This window comes from Muntiacus reevesi, chromosome 2 (genome assembly GCF_963930625.1).
Source record: "Muntiacus reevesi chromosome 2, mMunRee1.1, whole genome shotgun sequence".
Lineage (NCBI taxonomy): Eukaryota > Metazoa > Chordata > Mammalia > Artiodactyla > Cervidae > Muntiacus > Muntiacus reevesi.
In genome coordinates, this window is record NC_089250.1 from 260,318,893 (window position 1) to 260,342,702 (window position 23,810).

Consider the following 23,810-nt stretch of genomic DNA (forward strand, 5'->3'; position numbering starts at 1 on the left):
GCATGTCTAGGATAAGAACACCAGGTCAGGACGTCCCTGGCAGTCCAGTGGTTAAGACTCCGTGCTTCCAAAGCAGGTGGCGCGGGTTCGATCCCAGGTCAGGGAACTAAGATGCTACATGCTGCGGGAGCCAAAATGAAAAACAAAACAAAACCTGGTAAATAAAGGGCCAGAAGCATCAAATAAAATTAAATAAAACAGCATTAGAAAGCCCTCTGTTCCCTGGACGCCAGGGCGGGGCCAGGCTGCTGGCCCCAACTCCCCCCAATCCCCATCACACACTCTGGCCTCCCCATCTCCCATCTGAGTGCAGTTCAGGTCTTTATACATCCCTGATCACCTGGGGTCCACCGATGACAGCAGCAGGGACTGGGGCTGGGGGCAGGATGTTAAGGTTGACCTTGGACAAGCATCACCTAGCCTGGGGTCTTTAGAGCCTGATCCTGAGTGAGAGGTCAACTGTTTGGGATCCCCTGTGAGAAAAGCATTGGAATTCCAACCCCACCCCACCTGCACCTGACTCCCGTCCCAATCTGGCTGGTGGCTCCCGTTCCCTCCTCCCCTAACATCTTGTGGCTTCTTTCTCTTGGCAGGTCTTTCCCCAGCAACTACTGGGACAAGTTTGTTAAGCGGAAGGTGAGACGCAGTGAAAGGGGAGGTCCTCCCCAGCTGGGTCCCTTGATGCTACCAGCCCATCAGAGCCCAGTCAAGCACTTGCTTTGTGTGCAGCCTTGGGCAAGGGGCTTTGCCTCTCTGAAAGCACCTCAGTTTGCCCGTCTGGAAATGGGCATGATAATCACCCCCTCTCTTTAACGACATGATGCGTATGACAACCTCAGCAGTGCCTGGCACAGAGTAAATACTTCATGAATATTAGTTTTGAGGGAGGAGCTAAGGCATCCTGTTTTCAGCACATAGACTCTGGTGCTGGATTGCCTGATTTTCTCTTTTTTGTTAATATTTCATTCACTAATTAATTTGGCTGCGCTGGGTCGTCGTTGCAGCACCTGGGATCTTCCCTGCTATACTCGGCTTCTGTAGTTGCGGTGTCCAGGCTTAGCTGCTCTGCGGCCTGTGGGAACTGAGTTCCTCTACTCGAGATAGAACCCCTGTCCCCTGCATTGGAGGGCAGATTCTTAACCACTGGACCATGAGGGAAGTCCGTTGTCTGCTTTTCCATTCCTAGATGTGTCACCCTTTCTGTGCCTCAATTTCCATCATATTGAGTGAGGTACTAAGAGGGCTGACCCCACTGGGTTGTTGTAAAGATCGTTTGACCTGCTTCATGAACAATATCTGGCACAAAGGAAAACATTAGACAAGTGTTGGCTGTTAGAATCATTCATTCACTCAACAAAAGTTTATTGAGTACCTACTAGGTACCTAGTACTAGGAACTGTACTAGGGTTCCTAGCAGTAAACACATCTTGACCCTCAAGTTGGAAAGACAGATGAGGAACACATTTATAATGTTCAGATGGTGATAAGTGTTGTAGGAGAGAAAAAGATGGGTGGGGAGTGTTGTGGGGGTTGGCCCAGAGAGATTACTCTTTAGTGCAGGGTGGTTAGGAGGTGAGGGAGTGAGGCGGGTGAAAATCTGGGGGAAGTGTGTCCTGGGCGAGGAGAGAATGGCAGTCGTAAAGGTCCTGGGGCAGGAATGTGCCTGGTGTGTTTGAGGAGCTGTGGGGAAGCCAGTGTGGCTGGAGCAGAGTGAGTGAGAGGGTGAGCAGGAGGAGATAAATTCATCAGTGATGGGGTGGGGGGAGTTATATAGGATTATATAGGTTATATAGGATTCCTTGCCTACCTGCCTAATTATAACAAATTGTCCCAATTAATTTGGCTAATGAGCTAACTGGGGGGGCCTTTATCACTTTTGGACCCTCCCCCTGAGGATCTGAAGAAAGCTTTGGCCCTTCTCCCTAGAAAAATGCACTCCCAATCTCTCACACAAAGTTCAGAATGTCCCCAGACCTCCCCCCGACAGAGCAGACCACCACCTTCCCCGCTCCAGTTGTGTCTGCATGGCCCCATGCTCCCCCATGCAGGTCTTGGACAAGCACGGGGACATCTATGGGCGGGAGCGGATCGCCGAGCTGCTGGGCATGGATCTGGCCACGCTGGAGATCACAGCCCACAACGAGCGCAAGCCTGAACCACCTCCGGGGCTGCTCACCTGGTGAGCTGGGGAGGACCACCCCCACCCCCAGGCCTGGGGCAGGCGGGGGAGGTGGCTGTGGTCTGATTCTCCAGCATCTGGCCATCCTCTCTTTCTCTGCCCTACAGGCTTATGTCCATCGATGTGAAGTACCAGATCTGGAAGTTTGGGGTCATCTTCACAGACAATGTGAGGAGGGCCCCACGGGGGGGGAGGGGCCTACAGGTGAAGGGTACTAGGAGGGCTGGGGGCTCCACGCCCAGGGATCCCAGACCAGGGACCCACTCCTGAGCTCTGCGCACATCTGATCCGAGGGCACCCTCAGACCTGCCTGAGGCTCCTTACCCTCCAGCACTCTTTTTGCTGTTTTCCTTAATTCATTTTATTTTATATTTAATCATTTATTTGGCTGCACTGGGTCTTTGCTCACTAGTTGTGGTGGACGAGCTTAGCTGCCCCCACGGCATGTGGAATCTTCCCAGACCAGGGATCAAACCCGTGTCCCCTGCATTGGCAGGCGGATTCTTAACCACTAGACCACCACAGAAGGCCCAGAACACTCTTGAATTCCCAGACTGCATCCTTCTGCAGAGTGTTCCCCAACTCCCCAAAGAATGGCTTCCCACACCGAGTGCTCCATTGTTCTAGAGTGTTCCTGATCCTTCAAATAGTCCCTGGCCAGAGATGCACCCTGACCACCCAGAGAACGCCCAATGCTCTTGAATGTTCCTGGGTCTCCAGGGTGCTCCTTGACCCTCATGCATGACCGCTGACCCCGGCTTTGTGTGCCTACAGTCTTTCCTGTACCTGGGCTGGTACATGGTGATGTCCCTTCTCGGGCACTACAACAACTTCTTCTTTGCCGCCCACCTCCTGGACATCGCCATGGGGGTCAAGACGCTGCGCACCATCCTCTCCTCCGTCACCCACAATGGGAAGCAGGTGTGGAGGGACCTGCCCGAGTGGAGTGAGCCTGGCAGGGGCCACCTTAGCTGTCCCCTAGGAGGAATAGAGGGTGAAGGCTGGGCAGCTAGGATGAGGGGGGCCCAGGGTTGGGTGAGGAGGGGCAAGGCTGGGCTGGCTGAGCCAGGGTGGATGTGGGTCATGAGACCCTGGCAGGAGGGCCATCTGGGCTGAACTGGGGCAACGATAGAGAAGGTGGGCATGGGGGAGGGGCAAGCCAAGCGTGGAGCTGATCCACCCCCTGCCCACCCCAGCTGGTGATGACCGTGGGCCTCCTGGCGGTGGTGGTCTACCTGTACACCGTGGTGGCCTTCAACTTCTTCCGCAAGTTCTACAACAAGAGCGAGGATGAGGATGAGCCTGACATGAAGTGTGATGACATGATGACGGTGAGCCCCACCCCCCACACTCTTGTACATGTTACCAGCCATCCCTGACCCTTAGTTTTCCCATCTGTAAAGGGGGTCAGTAGGAGAACCTACCTTGGGCTTCCCCTTCTAATGTAGGGGATGTGGGTTCAATTCCTGGTCAGGGAGCTAAGATCCCACATGCCAGAGAGTGCAGCCAAATTTAAAAAAAAAGTAATAGAACCTACCTTGCAGACTTGTTTCCAGGGTTAAGTCATCTGACCCTTGGGAGGTACTTGGAGCACTACTAAATGAATGGTAGCCACTGTTGTTTGAGCTCTTCAAGGTATTATCATTGGAAAGGGGCTCGACCACAGTGCCTGACTTACAAGCCATGTGATTCGGGGTTGACAGCTCAACCTCTCCATGCTCTGGTGTCCTCACCTGTGAAATGGTTGTATAATAATAGAGCCTATATCCCAAGGTTGTTTTTAGGACTCAGTGATGCTCCCTGGGGGCTCAGTGGTAAAGAACCCACCTGCCAATGCAGGAGAGACGGGTTCGATCCCTGGGTCGGGAATATCCTCTGGAGAAGGAAATGGCAACCCACTTCTGTATTCTTGCCTGGGAAACCCCAGGGGCAGAGAAGCCTGGTGGGCTACAGTCCATGGGGTTGCAAAGAGTTGGACATGACCGAGCACACACGATGCTCCCTGACCATCAAAGACTTAAAAGTTTAGAATAGTGCTTGACAGGTATTAAGGATTCCAGAGATGTGAGCTACTATCATCATTATCTATCAGGAAAAGTTTTATGCCATGCATGTCTCTATTTTCTCTTCTATTCTAATAAGTGGTGGTCATCACCCAAATTGAGTTTAACCTACTACAAGCATGGGTCACAGTGGAAAGAATCATGCCAGTGCTTTATCTCAGAATGGCCTGTAATCTGGCACTGTGCTCACGGGACCCATCTGGTTCCTCAATCTGATATTTGAGGCCCCACCAGACTTGGTCTTGTCACTCAGCCTTGTTCCCACCAGTCACTGGTCTTAGCTCTTACCCAAGGCAACTGGGTTCTCTCAGTGCCTAGAGACATAGAAAAAACAGTGTAAGGTCTTTCCCAAGTCCCAGGCAGACCATGTCCTTCCCTCTGCTCAGAACCTTCTTGTGGTTCCCCAATGCCTTCACCATGGTGTACAAAGCCAGGGGAACCTAGCCTGGCCTGAATCTAACCACAGTCCTTGCCTTTTGCTCTCTGGCTGCCTGGTCCTCCCTCAGTTCCCCTAAAGTCATGTGTTTCCTCCCAACCCAAGCCCTTTGCATCTGACATTCTCTCTACCCGCCCTCTCCCTGGCCCTACATACACACGCCTATTCACTTCATGCCTCATCGTCAACTTAAATGCTGCCTCTTACAGGAAGCCCTCCGTGACCGTTAGCTGGCCCTTATTTCTCTCCCTGCTCTTGCTCACAGGAACTCTATTTCCAGCCTCACTGAACTCTTTTCAGTTCCTCACAGGAGCAAGATGTATTCTTTCCTCCCCGGGGGTGACGAAACATATGTGGTTTTCTCTGCCTGGAACTCTCTCTCCCACCTAACATTTTCTTCACGTTTCCAGTTCACACATGTCCTCTCTTCTAGGAAGCCTTACCCTATCACCCAGCCGGGGTCAGGCTTTCAAAGCTTCAACGTTTCCTGTGCTTCCCCCATCTTGCCCATGATTACACTGTGCTTTCCTGGCCCTGGGCCCTCCCTATCACAACCCTGATCATTTCTGGGCTGTCACATCTGATGCCAAGTTTGTGAGCCCTGTGAGAGCAGCGTTCAGGGCTGTCTCAGTCATTGCCATGTGTGCCCTGCCCTAGCAATCCAGGGCCCTGTAGGTTCTCGGTGAATGTTGAAGACCGAATGCGTGACTCATGTGCTTCTCACCCTGCGCCTGCAGTGTTACCTCTTCCACATGTACGTGGGTGTCCGAGCTGGTGGGGGCATTGGGGACGAGATTGAGGACCCAGCAGGCGATGAATACGAGCTGTACAGGGTGGTCTTCGACATCACCTTCTTCTTCTTCGTCATCGTCATCCTGTTGGCCATCATCCAGGGTCAGTGCTCATCAGGGTCTTGGGAGTGGGGGCTGTGTCTAGAGGCAGGCTAGCTCTTTAGGGTACAAATCCAGGATCTGGTCAGCCTGGACTCATATCCTGGCTCTACCTCCCCCTACCGTGAGACTTTGGGCAAGTGACCTCTCTGAGCCTCAGTTTCTCCATCTATAAGATGAGGATATTAATTATACTAGCCACATAGAGTTGCTGTGAGAATTAAGTTAATTCATAAGTGGTAAATATCTGGCTCATGGTAAATGCTCAATAAACACTAGGTATTATTATTTTTAGTAAGTGGGGTGAGATTAGGGAGATGGCGGTGCAAGACTCAAAGGCAGATAGCTAGAAGAGGGGGAAGCCTGAACTAGGTCAGAAGTTAGACACAGACGTGCGCCCTGCAACTCCCCCCCGCCCCCCGCGCCCCACCCAGGTCTGATCATTGACGCTTTTGGCGAGCTCCGAGATCAACAAGAGCAAGTGAAGGAAGATATGGAGGTGGGTCAAGTCTGGGGGGCGACCCTGAGGGATTACAGGACCCTGGGGGTTGAGCGGACCTTGATTCTTATGTCTCCGGTCACGCACAGACCAAGTGCTTCATCTGCGGTATCGGCAGTGATTACTTTGACACGACACCGCATGGGTTCGAGACCCACACACTGGAGGAACACAACCTGGCCAATTACATGTGAGTGTGGGCCCGTTGGCCAATCAGAAGGGTGGGGCGTGGCCACCAACAGTGGGGGAGGGGAGGGAGATACTATTGGCCAGTCTGGTGCGCTGTCCATGTGGGTGGATTCCCAGCCAGCTAATCAGGAGAAAGTAAGGGAAATCGTGACCTGTCTACTGCTGCCTCCCATCCCCAGGTTTTTCCTGATGTATCTGATAAACAAGGACGAGACAGAACACACGGGCCAGGTAAGGGTGTGTTATTGGAAGGACAATGGGCAGGGACATGGTGAATTTTAATATAAGGTCCGTCAGCAGGTGGCAGTGAAAAGCTCATGTCTATCTGAAGCATTTGAAGATGTGACCAACCAACTCTTCCCCATCCCCAACCCCTAGGAATCTTACGTCTGGAAGATGTATCAAGAGAGATGTTGGGATTTCTTCCCGGCTGGCGATTGTTTCCGCAAGCAGTATGAGGATCAGCTTAGCTGAGACACCCCCAGCTGGCCCTTCACCCCCCACCTCAAGTGCCTTATTCTCACAGCAAACCCCATAACCCTCAAACCCCTCCCCCCAAGGCAGCTGGGGGAGGGGTGACCATGTACTGACGAATAAAGTCTGTTACACCCCTGACATCATTGTGTTGGATTGTTGACATTTGGGGGGGGGGGGACGGTGGGCATCCAGGAATTCTGCTCTCCTCTCCTCCCCCCACCAACCCCAAAATCAAGATGAAACCAGAGACTGAAGTCATGTTTATTGGGAGACAGGGGCATGCCAGGATCAGGAGTGTGTGTCCGTTGGGGAGGGAGGTGTAGAGACTGGTTCCTAACACCCCCTCGGGGACTCATTCCTGGATGTAGAGGTTGCTGGGGGCAGTGGGATCATCTACTGGGCGTGTCTCCACCACCACTGGCCTGGGAAAGGAAAAGAGAAGTCAGTTCATTCACTCACTTGTTCATTCACTCATTTGCAGAGAAGTCTATAGAGTTTCTTCCAGCATAGTGCTGGGCTAGCGCAGTGGATGAGCAGACATCGCCCCTGCCCTCAGGAGACCAACATGAATCCGTGAATTAGATGAGTACAAAGAAGCATGAGGCACACAGCAGGGAAGCCTAGTTCAAGGGGTCAGCCAAGGTGTCTCTAAAGAATGGATGGTGGAGTCTGAAAGAAGTTCAGGAGGACAAGTGGTGAAAGGGCAGGGAAGAGTGTTCTGGGCAGAGAACAGCCTGGACAAAGGCCTTACATGGGAGAGAGCTTGACTGCACAAGTCATGGTTTGTGGGCTGTGACCAGGATTGGGTATTTATCTTGAGGCCACAGGAAACTTTTAATCAAGCAGAGAGTGACACAATCAGATCTGGATTTTAAAAGACCCCTCTGACATATTGAAAGATCAGAGAGATCTTTGAAGGGGCTCTCACTAGCTAAATCTGTGAGTATTTGTGCCTCAAAACAGACAATAATAGTAATAGATTATAACCCATAGAATAAAGTGAAAACCAGCTTTCCTGGTGGCCCAGTAGTTAAGAATCTGCTTTGCAATACAAGGGACACCAGTTTGATCCCTGGCCTAGGAAAATCCCACTTGCCACAGAGCAGCTAAGCTGGCGAGCCACAACTACTGAGCCTGCGTGCCTAGAGCCTGTGTTCCACAACAAGAGAACTCACGACAACGAGAAGCCTACACACTGCAACGAAGAAGAGTGGCCCCTGCTCTCAGCAACTAGAGAAAAGTCTGTGTGCAACAACGAAGATCCGCCACAGCCAAAAACAAACAAGTAAATAAATCTTAAAAAAAATAAAGTGGAGGATCATTTCTTTTTAAAAAAATAAAATAAAAATCCTTGAGACTACGCTGAAATACACAAACAGTCATATATACACACATACATACAAATAAACATACATACATACATACATGGTGGAGAAGGGACAGTTCTCTGCTACAGTAGAATGCCGACTTATAAATGTAGAAGAAATGATAGAAATAGGAAAATCACCATTTAATAGACTCAGGCAAAAATCACCAAATCATGGTAAAGTTAGGTGAAACAGTAGTTTTACATAGTCTCAAGAAATTACCCAAAAGGATACTTATTTACACAGAGGAAAGAAGAGTAGCATTATAGTCAAGAAAGCTGGCTGATTCCATTTTAACCAAGTGACTGACCAAAGATAACCTCACCAGTATCGGGACAAACTGACACGCACTTCCTGATCTGATGCAGTGAGAAGGTCACCCCATCACTTCTGCGGTATTCCTGCCCCAAACGTGTAACCTGGAAACCTCAAACCCAGCTAAGGGACATTCTGAAAAAACAAATTTCCTGTACTCTTCAAAAGTGTCAAGGTCACGAAAAGCACAGAAAGTCTGAAGAATCGTTCCAGGCACAAGCCTAAAGAAACATGATTCCAAAATGCAGCCCACAATCTTGGATGATATCATGGACCAAAAAAAAAAGTATTATTTTTTGGTTACAAACAGCATCACTGGAACAACTGGTGAGACTTGAGTGGGTGTGTGAAATTAGAAGATAGTGCTATCTCGGTGCTCTTTTCTTGATTTTGACAGCTGTATTGTGGTTTGTAAGAGTTATGTCCTTGCCTTGATTTAGGAAACATACACTGAAGTATTTTGGGGTAAACTGGCATCATGCTTGCAATTCATGTGCCAATAGAAAAAAATTACACATATACGCAAGGCAAGAATAAAGCAAATGTGGTTAAAAATAATATACAGGGAATCTGGGTGAAGGGCATACAGAATTCTTAAATTTATTTTTGCAACTTCTCTGAGTCTAAATTTATATCAACATATCAATAAGAAGTTAAAAAAGAATGAAAATTCCACCTTCCGGCTTCCCTGGTGGCTCAGTGGTGAAGAATCTGCCTGCCAATGCGGGAGACACAGATCCAATCCCTGATCTGGGAAGATCCCATGTGCCATGGGGCAACTAAGCTTGTGCATCACAACTACTGAGCCTGTACTCGAGAGCCCGGGAGCTGCAACACAGCCAAAAAGAAATAAATAAACTTTTTTTTTAACAAAAGAAAATTCCATCTTGGCTGCTCTGTGGGGGAATAGACTATAGGAGACAGAGATAGAAGCAGGGAGACCAGGTGAGAGGATGTCCAGGCCAAAGATACAGATGGCTGGGGACACCTCAAGATACTCTCTTTACATCCAAAGCACCCCCTCCCTGGTCCTTTGTCCTCTTCCCCAAGTTCATACCTGGGGGAGCCAAGCAGACGGAAGGTGAGGGTGGGGTCTCTGAGCTCCTGCAACAGCTGGGGGAAAAGGTGCTGTATCAGTGTCTAGAAGACTCCTCCCCTCTCCCTTAAAGAGAGTAAGGGGCAAGGTCTCTGAACGTCTCAGGTCCAGAAATAATCATTCCTGCTAACCCCACTCATCAACTGTGTGACCTAAGGCAAGTTACTTAACCTCTCTGCACCTCAGAGCACTAACCTTTGAAATCATAATACCTACCTGACAGGCGATCTCAAAGATTAAGGAGAATACAAAAATGTCAGGGCAGAGCCTGACACATGGTGTTCTGTGAATTAAGCATCATTTTCACTCCATTTTCCAGATGAGAAAAGTGAGGCACAGAAAGATTAAGTCATTTGCCTAAAATCATTCAGCTGGATTCCAACCCAGGCAGTCTGGTCCATGCTCTTAACCCACTTGTCTCTATTTCTGACCCCATTTTACAGCTGGGAGCCTGAGGCGGGCTCAGAAAGAAGCAAAGTCATACAGTGACCCTGGATGAGCTCTGTTCCCAAGAGACATTGGAGCAGAGAAGGGGACCTGTGTGAACTGAGCCTAGAGGAAGCGTCACCTCAGGGGCGGAGTTTGTTCTCCCAATCGACCTGATGAGTGAGATGATTGACGTGGGAGGGACTTGCGGGTGCTAGGAGGGAGGAGCTTACCTGGTCTGAGCCTAGAGCCCACACTTGCACTCCATGCTTCCAGAAGGCCTGGAGCCGACCCCCGACCATAGCTGGGAGGAAAGCAGTGCCTGTTACCCTTGGGTTTCACTTAAGCCTCCAACCTGGACCCCGGACCCCGGAATTATCATTCCGGTACATACCCACGGCCTCCACCGCTTCAGTCATGGGGATCTCTGGAGTTCGAAGCCCCCGGACCGGGGCCCCCTCTGGTGTCACCAGCTTCAGGGACCCTAGAAGGAGGTAGAGAAGGGACTTTAAGAGCAGTAAGCGGGCTTGAGAAGGTTATCGAGGGGCCGGACAATACGGACGGGTAAGGACTGGAGGAGCTCAGAGTTTCTGAGAGGTGCGGTGTCTGGGGGTCGGTATCTAGGAACAGTGGAGGCAAGGGAGGGAGTAAAGTTCTTACCGTCCATCAACACCATCACCTTGTCTTCCTCGACCTGAGTCACCTGTACTGGTCCCTTGTGCTCTGCTTGAGAGATCCGGGTTCAGGGACCAATTCTCCCGCATTACGCCTTCCTCCGCTAGGCCCCCCTCTCCATTCGCAAGCAACTGGGCTAAACCCCGCCTATCACAGAATTCCCCGTCCCCCATCATCAATCTCACTAATTATATATACCCAATGTTCTCCCGCCCCGCCCTCGGTTCATCCCCTTTCCCAATTACGCCTCAGGCTAAGCACCGCCCAGCCACTCAGACCCAACCCAACCCGTCCCAGAGCCTGCCCGACTCACCCGTGCTCATCTCGCCCAGCCAGCAGGAGAGCGCGCCGAAGCGCACGGTGTGGAACAGCACCGACTTCGCCGGCCTCCCGGGGCTCACGCCGATGCACACGGAGGGCAGCTCGCAGCCTGGCCCGGTCAGCAGTGCAAACACCGGCAGAGGCGTAGGGAGCGGGAACAGCACCTGCTGCGGGCCGCGCAGGGAGGGGCGGGTTCAGAGGAGGCCGGGGCGGGGCCGGGGGCGGGGCCTTGGAGGACACTGGGCTTGGGGCTTCCGAAGTATTTCCCCTCCCGGCCAAGGATTTCTTGAGCCCTCAGTTTTGGGAGGCACCATCTAGAAACTTCAAGGGGGGTGAGGCCTCAGAAGGCTTAGAAAGTGACGGGTGGGATGAGGGCCGGAGTTTAAGGATCAGAAACACTTGAGGGGAGGAGCCTCCAGGTGGGCGGGGCCTTGGGGAGATAGGGGGAGGCCTCGGGTGGAAGCCCGGGTTCGCAGGGCTCGCTGCGGAAGCGCAGAGTGGCTGGCCCCAGCCACCCAAACTGACAAAGCCCCCAGCGCCTCAGGCTCCCTACCCGGACCAGCAGGAACTTGTTCATGGGCTGGTACCACTGAAGCAGGACCACGGATGTCTCCAAAGCCCCACACAGGAACGGACCTCCGGAGCTGGCGCCCTCCGCTGTGGAGGCGGGTAAGTAGGAGTCAAGGGCCTCTCCCGCGACCCCTCGCCCCCAAAGGCCACACACCTCTCCCCAGGCTCTACTCACCCTGCCTTAACTCTGCAACCCTCTCGGGTGGAGAGGGAGTCCGAGTCCCGCCCTTAGTCCTGCCCCGTGTCTGCCCACCCCTGGGGTTCTCACCCACACAGCACGCCCGGCAGCCTTTGGTGTCCGGGATCTTAGCGGAGACTATGTTCTTCCTGCGACGGAAGGTAGGCATGAATGGGGGCGAGGGACGGCAGGAATGGGGGCATTAGAGGGGTCAGTGGTACCACTCGGGGCTGGTACCTTGCTAGTAGCCGGTGGGGGCTAATGTGAGCGATGGGGCTTCCTGCTCTGGCCTCTTTCCGTTCCAGCAGGCCCAGGATGCTATGAGAATACAGGTAGGGGGTCTTTCCTGCAGTGTGTGTGTACATAGGGAAAGCAGGCAGTTATAGGCTACTGCACACTCCCACCCTTTCCTCAGCCCATCACTTGGCCTCATCCCTTTTAAATACCCAAGTCTTCTAGTCTCAAGCACCTTTACTCTTTTTTTTCATGCAACACGTTTTTTAAAAAAATTTGTGTGTGTGCCCCTTGGCATGTGGTATCTGAGTTCCCTGACCAGGGATTGAACCCATGCCCACTGCTGTGGAAGTGTGGAGTCTTAAACACTGGACCACCAGGAAGTCCCAATGCAACATATTTTAAATGTTCATTATAGGCCAGACACTGTACTCTGCTCTGGTGAACAATGGTAAGTAAAATAAATATGTTCCCTACCCTTGTAGCACTTGTGGCCACATGAGAAATGACAGACACTTAACAATCAGATGAAGTTACACATATTACAAAGTTTACGAAGGAACATCTAGAAATTCTGCAAAAGTTTGTCATCACAGATGTGATATGAATGAGCTCATTCATTCTATTTGGCTCTGGGTCTCCTCATAAATTAGAAATTCTTTTACACAAAGTGTTTATAGAACAATGACACAAAATTTTAATCCACAACCTGCTCACTCCATTTCAGTAAACCATGGAACAAGTATTGTCATCTTGTCAACATCAAAGAAAGGTAAAGACTGACTTCTTGTGGAAATTACCTCAAAACTGACTTGAGAGATGGGCACGATTGTGAGCCCCATTTTAAAGATGCGGAAACAGAGGCTTAGGAAGAAGTGTCTTGCCCCAAATCCCACAGTGAAAAGGTGACTGGAATTTGAACTGTAGGCTCTGAGAAGGGGGAGCCTAATTGTTTTCTCTGTGCCCATCTATTTCCCAACCTCCTGACCTTTGACCCCTTAAGTTCTGACCCCTGCCCCTCCCACCCAAGCCACAGCCAGACCTGAGAGAGACATGAGGACATTGTTGATGGAGTACACCCAGGTAGTCCGGCCAGAAAAAAGCTGCAGGGCAAGGGGGAGATGGCTCCTGTAAGACCCCAGCAACTCCAACTCCAGCTCCCACCCTTGGACCACCTTGACCCACTCCAGGGACTGCCCCTCACCATCTCCAGCGTAGCCTCCTGATCATTTCGGTTCAGGATAAAAATGCCTTCCTCGGCCCCCAGGAGCAGGTGCTGGTCTAGGGGGGCAGACATGATGATGCTAGGACCTGCTTCATCACATGGGATCTCCCAGACGCCCATATATATGACCCCAAACGCTGATACTCTGTTCCTTCAATTCTCTATTCTCCCCTCACACTGACATTTCCAGCCTTTGTTTTCACAAATCTGAACTCAAACCCTGACCAGTTCCCCTGAGCTGGTCTCATTCTCACCAGCCTCTGACTTCCCCTGTTCTGGTGGTTCTCCCATCTCTGACCTGCAAATCCTGATCATCTGTCCCCTCAATTCTGACCCCAACATCAGACATATCTTCCCCAGTAGCTCTCTCAGTTCTATCTGTCTTTCTCCCCAGTGCTGGTCCCTGAATGCTAATCCTATCTCAACACTGATCCTCAAATTCAAATACCCTTACATATGACTGTTTCTGTCCAGTGTGACCCCATAAGCTCTAATACTGTTTCCTTAACATCTACCCCTCACTGACTTTGTCTCCACATCTTTGATCCCTAAATTCTGTCCCTTTCTGCTACATTCTAATCCCTAAAACTCCTGACCCCAAATTGCCAATCCCAGTCTCTCTACCATGAACCTCCAACTGAGGCTGTGTGTGTATGTATGTGTGTGTGTGTGTGTTTGCACTCAGTCGTGTCTGACTCTTTGAGACCTCATGGACTGTAGCCCACCAGGCTCCTCTGACCATGGATTTTCCAGGCAAGCATACTGCAATGGGTTGCCATTTCCTTCTCTGGGGAAACTGAGGTTAATGGGGTCCAACTGTCCCAGATCTTATACACCGAACTCTGACCTTTCTGGTTTATCTGACACTCCTTTTTAAAATTCCCCCTAATTTATTTATTTTTTTGTGGCCACACTGTGCAGCATGTGGGATATTAGTTCCCTGGCCAGGGATCAAACCCATGGCCCCCCTGCAGTGGAAGCACAGAGTCTTAACCACTAGACCCTCAGGGAAGTTCTATATCTGACACTCTTGACCTCCAGACTAATTTCCCTAATCTTCACTCTCAGACTCAGCTTCACTCTACCCAACTTTGATCCCTAAACCCCAGCTGTAACTCCTGGCTCTGCCCCTGCCTCCACTCTGCCACTCCCTACCATATTAAGACCCTTCCCCGCTCCCTGACTTTCTATCTTCCACTAAGGGTCCTCCCTAACCCTGCCACATTCTCCGTGACCCTCCTGAGTACTCACCCTTGGTGGAGGGGTGCGTCCAGGCCGCCGTGCTGTGGATCCGGAGGGGGCAGCCATTGAACAACTTGACGAGAAGGGCACATCCCTGGGTGGGCCATGGGGGTGGGGCAGCAGCAGATCCAGCAAAAGGGAGGAGGGAACAGGAAGGCACAGCGGTTAGGACTCAGAAGCAAGAGTGGCAAGGTTCAAATCCTGCCTCTGCCTGCTCAAAGGTTTATGACCTTGGAAACTGTTTAATCCCTCTGTGCCTCAGTTTCCCCATTTTGAAATGGCAGATAGTATCTATCTCTGCAGTATCTGCAGGATGGCATCCCTGACTCACTGGATGTGAGTTTGAGCAAACTCCAGCAGAGAGCGAAGGACAGGGCATCCTGGCATGCTGTAGCCCACGGGATCACAAACAGTCGGACACGACTTAGTGACTGAACAGCAACTGCAGTATCTACCTCTATCTGTGCAGGTACACACCATGTAAAGACACGAGATCAGGGGCTGGCACAGAGGCTCTGCTCAACAAATGTCACCTGTCATTATTATTAGTCTTCCCTGCCCCACCCCCGACTCCCACCAGGCATCCTCAGCTGCATCCAGAGATATCAATCCTCAGCATCACCAGCCTCACCTTTCTCTTCATCTTTTCCTTCTTGGGGGGCAACAGCGGGGGCTGGTCAGGCTCTCGGGGGGCTGGGTTCCAGAGTGAGGGTTCTGAGAAGGGGAGAGGAAAATCAGCCCCCAAAGCCCCCTGATCCCTGCCCACCTTCACCCAACCTCCCACCCCAGCCTGCCCTGTTACCTGAGTGGGCAGTGAGGTGGGGGCTTCGGGTGGCTGGGGGAGGCCCGAGATTGGGGGTGCGTGGGGGAGGCCCACTGGCACACCGGACCAGCACCCCCGGGCTCAGCTGGCCATCATCCCCAGTCCCCCCAGGACCCTCATCTGACGGAGAACGGAACTTGGGCTTTGGAGAGAGAGAAGGAGGGTGAGGAATACATTAGATCAACTTAGAGAGAGGGCACCTTGCCAACCACCTCTGCCAGAACCGACATTAGGTCATGGCTCTGTGGTATCTAACCACCCCTCCAACCTTCCCCTCTGAACCATGCCCCAAAATCAACACACTCCAGCTACTAAAGGGGAAGCGTTGGGTGCAGTGGGGTTTCCAAAGACCAGCTACTGACCAGCATCCATTGGGCTAAATATTCTGAGTCCCACCCCTAGGGTCAGGGATGCCATTTCCAGATCCCAGTCATTCCAGTCTCTCAGATCTCAAAGGACCTGGTGTTCCAGACTCCAGCCCAAGAAAGCTTAGTATCCCAGTGTCTATGGGCCCTGGCCTCCTGGCCCCCAACCCCCCATCTCTGTCCTAGGGCCTCACCTTGGGGGGCAGTGGAGGAGGTGTGTCTTCTGCAGGGGCGGGGCTGGAACACAAAGATGGGATCAGCAGGGGTGGGGGGTGTGGGCAACAAGGCCTGGGGAGGGTTGGGGCTGGAGGTCTGAGCTCAGGAGGGTCAGAGGGTGAGTTGATCTGGGGCTAGAGCAGAGGGCTAAAGGACTGATTACCATGATGATAATGGTACCAGTAACTCTTAGATATCAAGTGCTGACAGTGCATCAAGTCTCTGCAACTTCACACCCGCCTAGGAACACAGACTATACGGTGCTCCCGGGGGTCAGGTTCTCACCTGGTGCACGTGAGTCTATTACAGACGAGAGGTGTGCAAAGGACATGTGGGCCCTGAGGCTGACACAGGCCTGGGGCTGGGGGAGATGGGGGTCTGGGCCAACTGCTGGGGTTGAGGTTGGGTCTGGGGCTGAGGGCCTGACATGGGGGAAGGTTCAGTTTGAGGGTGGGTGAGAAGATGAAGAAAGATGAGGGGGCCCGGGGGTTAAAGGTTAGGGCAGCAGTTGAGGTCTGGGAGTGAGAGGAACATCTGGCAGGAGCTGGGGACTAGAAGGTAGCAGGGCACCCAGGGCTGAGTTGGCTGGGATTGGAGAGGAAGGAAAGGGGAGTCGGAGTTAGAGGTGAAGGAAGGTGGGGTCAGGGGTCAAGGGTCAGCAGTGAGTAGTAGAAGGGAAGCAGGGCTGAGGCTGGGGTCAGGGGGTAGGAAGATGGGTTACAGGAAGGCGGGGGCTGGGTGGGGGCCTGCGGAGCTCTTACATGTCCACGTCATCATAGTCATCATCGGACTCTGATAGGTTCTTCCTGAGAAGGAACAGGTATGAGCCTCGGGTGGTCCCCACACACATCCCTGCCCCACTCCCACCCTGAGGGTCCCTGACCTAGGACTGCCACTCTTGAAGTCTCCAGGGGGCTGTAGGCGAGCCTGCAGGATAGTAAAAGGTCAGCAGTGGCCCAGGGGGAGAGGAGGGCGACTGGGCAGTCAGGGAGGATCTCACCGTGTCCACCGGGGGCCTGGACTCCATGCCTTTGAGCTTCCTGAACTCCATATGCCGCCCTGGGGAATTGGGGGAGGGGGGGCGGTCACACAGTGAGCTGGGGATGAGGATTTGGGAACAGAAAGAATAGAAGTGGCGGTGGGCTCTGGGGTCAGGATCTTAGCAGTAGAGTTGTCCCTATAGGGAAGGGATCTTGGTTTACAGGGGTTTCATCTGGGGGCCTCCCAGGTAGCACCAGTGATAAAGAATCCACCTGCTGTCGCAGGAGATGTGGGTTGGATCCCTGGATCGGGAAGATCCCCTGGAGGAGGACATGGCAACCCGCTCCAGTATTCTTGCCTGGAGAATCCCCATAGACAGAGGAGCCTGGCGGGCTACAGTCCATGGGGTCACAGAGAGTTGGACACAACTGAGCATATACAGCATTTGGGGGTCAGGAATGGAGATCAGGGAGGTGGGGGTTCAAAATGGTTATAGAGTGGTTGCTTTTAGGTTTCGTTTGGGGATCAGGGAGCAAAGATTCCTGAGGTCTCTGGGAGTCCTGGTGGTTATGGGAAGCCTCATGAGGTCTGTTTGCAGGACAGAGAGGTGGGGGTAGAGAGGCATTTTGTAGATCAGGTGGTGGTGAGGTTCTCTGGGGTCTCCTGCGGAGTCAGATGGTGATGGGGGTCTCTGAGGGTCTATTTGGAAGTGATGAGGATCTCTAGGGCAATCTGACAAAGGGGCATCTCCTGGATTATAGAGTCAGGTATCCAGAAACGTAGATTCTCTACTCACGACAGCAATCCGCGTCTGGGATCCCCAGAGAGCTGGCCCGATGGGTGGATCGGATCCGCCGAGGGATGACCGGGGGGAGCTGGGCAGAGTGGCGGCTGCATCAGACCCGAGGTCCGCCAGCAGCAGCCACCCTGTGGGTCCAGCCCGGAGTCCTGGGCCCTTCCGTAACCCATGGGCCCCCAGGCCGTGTCAAGCCACCACCCCATCCTCCCTGGCCCTTTTCTAAGAGAGGCAGCAAGGGGGCGCTCCAGGCAGGGAAACAGGCTGAGCAAAGGCGAGTCCGGCCCTCACCTCAGGCTCCTCGTCTTCAATCTCGCCCACAGGGGCCCCCTTCCCGGGGTTCCTCAGTTTGTCCAGAAGATCTAGGATCAGGCCCCTGTTGAGCCCAGGCTGGGATACCAGTTGATGCTGGGGGAGGGGAGGAGGGTGTCAGCAGACAGGGGGTGGGACTGGAAGGAGGGGGCTGGGATGCGGCTGGAGAACGCATCTAAGAGGAAACTTGGGGGGAAGTTGCCAACAGAGGAAGAAGGCAGGGAATCCTGGGGAGCTGCAACCTGGGGGGATTCTGAGGTGTCTGAAGGGATTAGAAGTGTCTCAGAGGGGACTGGAGTTCCCCTGGAATTCGGGAGCACACCCAGGAACGGGTCCTGAGGCCCTTAGGAATTTGTGAGATTTAAGAACTCAGTGTTGGGAACTTTGCTGGCGGTCCCGTGGTTGAGAATCTGCCTGCCAATGCAGGGGACACGGGTTCGATCCCTGGTATGGGAAGACCCCACAAGCTACGGAGCCACAATGACTAAGCCCTTGTGCCCTGGAGCCCGTGCTCCACCCAGTGAGAAGCCTGCCCACTGCAATGAAGACCCAGCACAGCCAAGAAAAAACAAAAGGGGGGCACAGTTGGGAGAGTCTTGAGGGTCCTGGGGAATTCAGAGGGACTAGCGACTTTGAAAGGGCCATGGGGGTTCCGTGAAATGAAATGATCCACGTTGTAGAGAGCTTCGGGAGGCCCTGGGGAATTCCTCACCCTGGGGGTGCGTTTGGGAAGGCTTCTCAGGGGAGGGAGGCTTACCGTGAGCATCTTGGTGGCACTGGGTCGCTTCTTGGGGCTCTTAGTGAGGGTGACTTTGACAAAGTTGTGGAAAGCAGCCGACCTTGGGAGGAAGAAGGTGAATTCTGGGGTGAGGGGACCAGAGACCCTCCCATCAGACCATCGCCCTTGGCCCCGCCCTCCCTCTCCCTCCACGTGCCCCTCTCCTACCATTTGCCTTTATCCTTTAGCCTTGGCGGCTGGTAGCCACTCTTGGTCATGAGGAAGAGAACCCTAGAAGCGTAAGGACAGAACATGGGGGTTCAGACTTCCAGTGGTGGCCAGACCTCATGGCTCCAGGGGCCCCTAATAGCACTGAGGTCAGCAGGGACAGAATGAGAATGAGGGGTACATTTCACAAGGCATGGGGTGCCCCTTTGTGGGGACACCAGCAGGCTGAGGGGGAGCCTCAAGATGGGGCTCCCTAAGTTGGGGCCCCTCCTGTGGAGGGATGGAGAAAAGGCTATCTGGGTTGAGGGGATCCTGAGGGTCTCAGATTGGGCTTAGAGTAAGGGGGTGTCTCCTCCAGGTGGTCTTGAGGTGGAGAAACAGGCTGGGGGGGGTGGTGTTCAGGGTCAGAGTTGAGTGGGGTCGCTGGGACCAGGGGGACTTGCCACATCTGCCTACCTGAGAGGGTGCACGTCAAAGAGTGGTGGCTGTAGCTCGGCTAATTCGATGGCTGTGATGCCCAGGGACCAGATATCACACAGTTCATTGTAACCCCCCTTCAGGGCCACAGCTGCCACTTCCGGAGCCATCCTAGGGGCAGAAACCCTCAGAGAACCAAAGGGTGACAACAAGAAGGGGAAGGGGAGACAGAGGAGACTGGGGCAGGCATACAGAGAGCCAGATGCAGAGAGAAACATACAGATGGAGAGAGACAGAAATAAAGACTTCCCTGGTGGACCAGTGGTTAAGATGCCACGCTCCCAGTGCAGGGGGCCTGGGTTCAATCCCTGGTCAGGGAACTAGATCCCACATGCTGCAACTAAGACCCAGCATAACCAAATAAATATTAAGAAAAAAAAAAAAAAAGATGGAGAGAGATAAAGGCAGAGAGAGAGAGACAGGCTGGAAGATGGAGACTAAGAGAGAGATAGTGAGACAAACATGGACAGATATGGAAAGATAGACAGACCAGGATAAAAATCAACACAAGCACTGGGAGGAGTGGGTGGAGGATGCACAGAGAGACCTAGGTAAATAGAAAACTCCAAAAAGACCCCAAGAGCAGATAGACTGTTTACCAGAGAAAGGTAGAGGTGGGCAAAAAAGCCAGGGCGGAGATTCCCAGAGATCTGAGCTGGTTAAAGCCATGCCAGCCCACACCACGCCTAGGTGCCAGCCAGGCATCCCTCACCAGTAGGGTGTCCCAATGAAAGAGAGGCGTCGAGCCAGCGTTGCCCCGATCTGGGCCGAGATGCCAAAGTCAGCTGGAGACAGAAGGAGAGACATGGTGACCTGGGGTCCCCTGTCCCCTCGGTCCCCCCTCAGGCCCTCAGCCAGCCCCTCTCCCCATTCCCACCAGCCACACTCACCCAGTCTGACCTCCCCAGCATCATTGATGAGGATGTTGGCTCCCTGGGGAAAAGGGAGGGATTAGAGGCTGTCAGAGATACCCCTAAGTCCAAAGCTGCTGATACTCCCTGGCCCCAGACACTCTGACCCTCCTGACTCCTGTCTCCTGGGTCCCCCACCCACCAAGGCCACCTCTGCCCCTAGATCACCTTGATGTCTCGGTGGATCTTCTTCTGTGAGTGCAGATAGGCCAGTCCCTGGGGAGGAAGGCCGAAGTGCGGGCTGTGAGCGTCCAGAGGCAGGAGCAGGGCCCTGCCCCAGCCCAAGCCCAGAGAGCATCCTCTTACCTGGAGCACTTCCCGGCAGACGTAGCTGATCTGGAGCTCTGACAGGGAACCTGTCACTGCAGGGGTCACCCAGGCACTGTGTTGGGTGCAGGCCAGACCCCTGGCCACCACCCACACCAGCTGAGAGGGTACCATGCAGGGAGGGGAGAACTGGGATGGGACAGGTGGGAGGAGGAGGCAGAAAGGCAGTCAGCAACAGAGAGAGGCAGCAGTGCAGGGAACCAGCGAGATTCATTCAACGTGATTATTTGCTGCATGTCTACTGTGTGCCAGCCACTGTGGCAGGCAGCAGGGATACAGCTGTGGACAAAAGAGGCAGAGAGCCCTGCCCGCGTGGAGAGAACATTCTAGTGTAGGAGATGGATGGCAGATAAGATAAACAGGTAAGATACACAAGATACCAATAAATAGTAAGAAGAAAAACTAAACAAGAAAAGATAACAGGAAATATGTGTGGGAAATATGTGTGGGAAGGAGTATGACATTTTACACAGGTTGATCAGCGAAGGCGACCCCGAGAAGGCAGTGGGGGTGGAGATGGGGAGCAGTCCCACTCGGAAAGGGAAAGACAAGTGCAAAGGCCCAGAGGCAGGGGAGTGCCCGGTGGGGCTGGAAAGCAGTGAAGTGGGTGGAGAAGAGGTGAGGCACGTCAGACTGGGATTGCCAGTGAGGGTCAGACTCGTGGGCGGTGTTGAGAAATTTGGGCTTCGCTTTGGGGGGAGATGGAAGGCATGGGACAGCTCCGAGTGATGTCACTCTGTAGAACGAGGAAAGGCAGACAGAGATGGGAAGAGACATAGAGAATCAGGAACAGACCCGAGCTGAGGCAGAGAAAGACAGACATGGTCAGAGACACCCAAAACTGGGAAAACAGACACATTGAGAAAGAGAGACACAGAGGGGTGAGGAGAATACACCAGAGAGAGACAGCAGACTGAAGGGGTCAGAGGCTAGGTCTGACGGGCTGGTGGGGTGAGTCATTTCCTCTCTGCAGGCCTCAGTTTCCCCCACCCGCCCTGAGGACTTCTTCATGAAGTCCTTCCTTTCCTGACATTTGAGGTCTAGGGCTGGACGGAGACTGGAAGATGGTCAAAGATAGAAGTGCACATCAGAAATCTGATCAAGGCCCATCCCGCCCCCACCCTCCAATGCTCCAAGACAGTGAAAAGCAGGCTGAGTGAATCAGAAATGCATTCACTCATTAAATGAACAGTTGCGCACTGAGGATGAGCTAGAAATGCAGAAATACTCAAAGGCATGAATAGACGTTGGTGAGAAAATGCAGGCACAGGGGGAAGACGGGGCAGGGAAAGTAGAGGGGAGCATTGCAGAAAAACCAGAGCTGGACTCTCAGATCCTGAAGGATATAGGGTTCAGGGCCCGCTTGGGTACCACAGTCTCCCCAGCATCTTCCAGGCCAGGCCTGGTCCAGAGGAAGGGTTCTGTGTGAAAAATAGACCAGAAAGACAGTCCCCGGAGACGCAAGGGTAGAGGAACAGGACAGGTGGATTGGAGGGCCAAGGGCTGCCTGATCTCCTCTCCCTGCCACTCACCTTGGTAGATGTCCTGGAGAGAACCAGCGCCACAGAATTCCATGCAGATCCAGAGTTTCTGCAGCCTACAACAGTTCAAGAGGAATAATAATAACAGCAGTAATAAATCATTATTTATAGGACAGTCCCTGGCTCACTGTCCATCCTATCCTAGTTTAACAAGAACTTGAATGTAAGAGCTGTCATCTCTCTATTGCCTACCAGAGTGAAATCATCCCATTTTACAGATGGGGAGGTTGAGGCTCAGAGAAGAAAATATATGTTTAGGGTCAACTGGACCAAACCCAGGTCCCCGGGCTCCTACCATAACGTTCTCTGTTGTCCCATGTTAACCTAGGAGACAGGGCAGAGACTTCACAGGTTGTGGAAATTCAGAGGGGACAGAGGAGCCCAGGATGCCGGGTCTGGGGGGCAGAGATCATTCCTGGGGCATCTGGGATATTCAAGGGTCAGGGAAATTAGGGGTTCATATTAAAGGAACAGAAAGTGAAACTGGGGGACCTGCAAGTCAGGACGATGATCAGTTTTAGGGGGACTTGGTTTCACATTTGGTTACCACGAAAGGATCAATTTGGTGAGAAATGGTAGTTATTCACTGGAGATGAGATTTGGAGGTGCTCTGATGAAACAAGTGGGACTTCAGGCTGAGGATCAAGTTAGGAGGCCCCAGTTAAAAATGGAGGTCCAGGATTAGAAGTTAGGTTGGGGGGGACCTGGTCAGGAATGGGAGTTGGGGGCAGGGGCTGGGCTGGGGGGCAGGGCAGGTCTGCAACTCATCACCAGAGATAACTCCCATGGTAGGCCACGATGTTGGCATGCCGACAAGTTTTCAAGATGAGGATTTCCTTCTGAAGGGTGGAAACATCATCGTCTGCGAGGAGGGGCAGAAGAGAAAAGGCTACTGCAGGGAGGGAGAATGGGGGAGATCCCAGGGTCCCAGGAGGTGGGGGTAGGGGAAGGAGTGCCTGCGTCCTGTCCTCACCAGGCTCCATCTTCACCATCTTCAATGCCACCAGGTCCCCTGTCACCTTCTCTCGAGCCTTGTAAAGGGGAAGTTGGCAGTCAGGCAGGCTCCATTTGCCCGAGTTCTTCCTCAGCATCCCTGAACCCAAGCGGAGGACTGGGACCCTCTCGCATCCCCATCCCTTCTTGGGGCTCACCCCCACGGTCACGGGTTTGAGGGTGTTGGAGAAGGAGGGGGGTTCCTCACCTTGAAGACTTCCCCATAGGTGCCGCCACCCAGCCGCTGCAGCAGGTCATAATGGTCCCGGGGGTCCCTGTTAAAGATGTCAGGGTCTACGAGGTCCATTCCTGGGGGCCGGAGCTGGGCCTGCGCCCAGGGGCCAGCAGGGCCTCAGGGCTCCGAATGCTGGCACCTCCCTCCCTCCCCACACGCCCTGCACCCGCCTTGCCTCCACCGGCTGTGGCCTCCCCTCTCCCCACTCTCGCTTCCTGCCCCGGCACAGCGCTGTGCAGCCGGCGGCTCCACCCCCTGTCCCCTGGGCCCTGACAGCCTGTGAGGGGCAGCTTGCCTTGGACCCAGGGGACCACCCCCCTCCACCTCCGGGGCCCTGGGCTGCATGTAAACCAGATGCAAACTATCTTCATTGTGACCTGGAGGGTGCCCTCACCCTCCCCCGTTCTGGGCAGCCACTAAAAACTACACTGCTGAATGCCGAGTGTTGGGCCACAGCCTGGAGATGGCAGGTCTACACCGGGATGACCATGCAGTGTACATTATT

The 23,810-nt window shown here is 53.2% G+C and overlaps 2 protein-coding genes across 4 annotated transcripts in view; one reads left to right on the forward strand and one right to left on the reverse strand.

The window, feature by feature from the left end:
- RYR1 (ryanodine receptor 1) overlaps positions 1–6,871 on the forward strand; it is a 125,076-nt gene extending 118,205 nt beyond the window's left edge. For both annotated transcript variants that reach the window (XM_065926037.1, XM_065926038.1), the window contains 10 exons: positions 594–636; positions 2,049–2,179; positions 2,287–2,347; positions 2,954–3,100; positions 3,376–3,510; positions 5,416–5,572; positions 6,003–6,067; positions 6,157–6,257; positions 6,436–6,487; positions 6,635–6,871. In XM_065926037.1, coding sequence (XP_065782109.1) covers positions 594–636; positions 2,049–2,179; positions 2,287–2,347; positions 2,954–3,100; positions 3,376–3,510; positions 5,416–5,572; positions 6,003–6,067; positions 6,157–6,257; positions 6,436–6,487; positions 6,635–6,730 — 988 coding nt within the window. In that variant the 3' untranslated portion in view covers positions 6,731–6,871. The remainder of the gene's footprint in view (positions 1–593; positions 637–2,048; positions 2,180–2,286; positions 2,348–2,953; positions 3,101–3,375; positions 3,511–5,415; positions 5,573–6,002; positions 6,068–6,156; positions 6,258–6,435; positions 6,488–6,634) is intronic.
- Positions 6,872–7,020: 149 nt separating this feature from the next.
- Positions 7,021–23,448, reverse strand: MAP4K1 (mitogen-activated protein kinase kinase kinase kinase 1). 2 transcript variants are annotated; one of them, XM_065920573.1, is made up of 31 exons: positions 23,279–23,448; positions 23,051–23,108; positions 22,849–22,939; positions 22,069–22,133; positions 20,516–20,571; positions 20,378–20,425; positions 20,189–20,231; positions 20,011–20,083; positions 19,278–19,409; positions 18,822–18,884; positions 18,633–18,714; positions 17,855–17,971; positions 17,564–17,642; positions 16,787–16,845; positions 16,670–16,701; positions 16,548–16,592; positions 15,765–15,807; positions 15,185–15,347; positions 15,014–15,096; positions 14,392–14,476; positions 13,120–13,196; positions 12,958–13,018; positions 11,919–12,027; positions 11,772–11,830; positions 11,487–11,590; positions 10,926–11,100; positions 10,598–10,660; positions 10,332–10,421; positions 10,171–10,241; positions 9,473–9,528; positions 7,021–7,155 (listed from the first exon to the last, which is right to left on the reverse strand). In XM_065920573.1, the coding sequence occupies exons 1-31, from the start codon at positions 23,375–23,377 to the stop codon at positions 7,086–7,088; spliced, it is 2,451 nt and encodes an 816-aa protein (XP_065776645.1). In that variant the 5' UTR covers positions 23,378–23,448; the 3' UTR covers positions 7,021–7,085. The 2 variants fall into 2 exon arrangements, with proteins under 2 accessions (XP_065776645.1, XP_065776644.1); XM_065920572.1 differs by having other exon boundaries at positions 16,670–16,713.
- Between the last annotated feature and the right edge of the window lie 362 nt (positions 23,449–23,810).

Coding starts and splice junctions, on each gene's coding strand:
- MAP4K1 (XM_065920572.1), bottom strand. CDS start 23,377: ATGGACCTCGTAGACCCTGACATCTTTAACAGGGACCCCCGGGACCAT. Junction 15,097..15,184: donor CCACCTCACTGCCCACTCAG/GTAACAGGGCAG, acceptor TCCCCTTCTCAG/AACCCTCACTCTGGAACCCA. Junction 7,156..9,472: donor CGTCTGCTTGGCTCCCCCAG/GTATGAACTTGG, acceptor TTCCTTTCCCAG/GCCAGTGGTGGTGGAGACAC.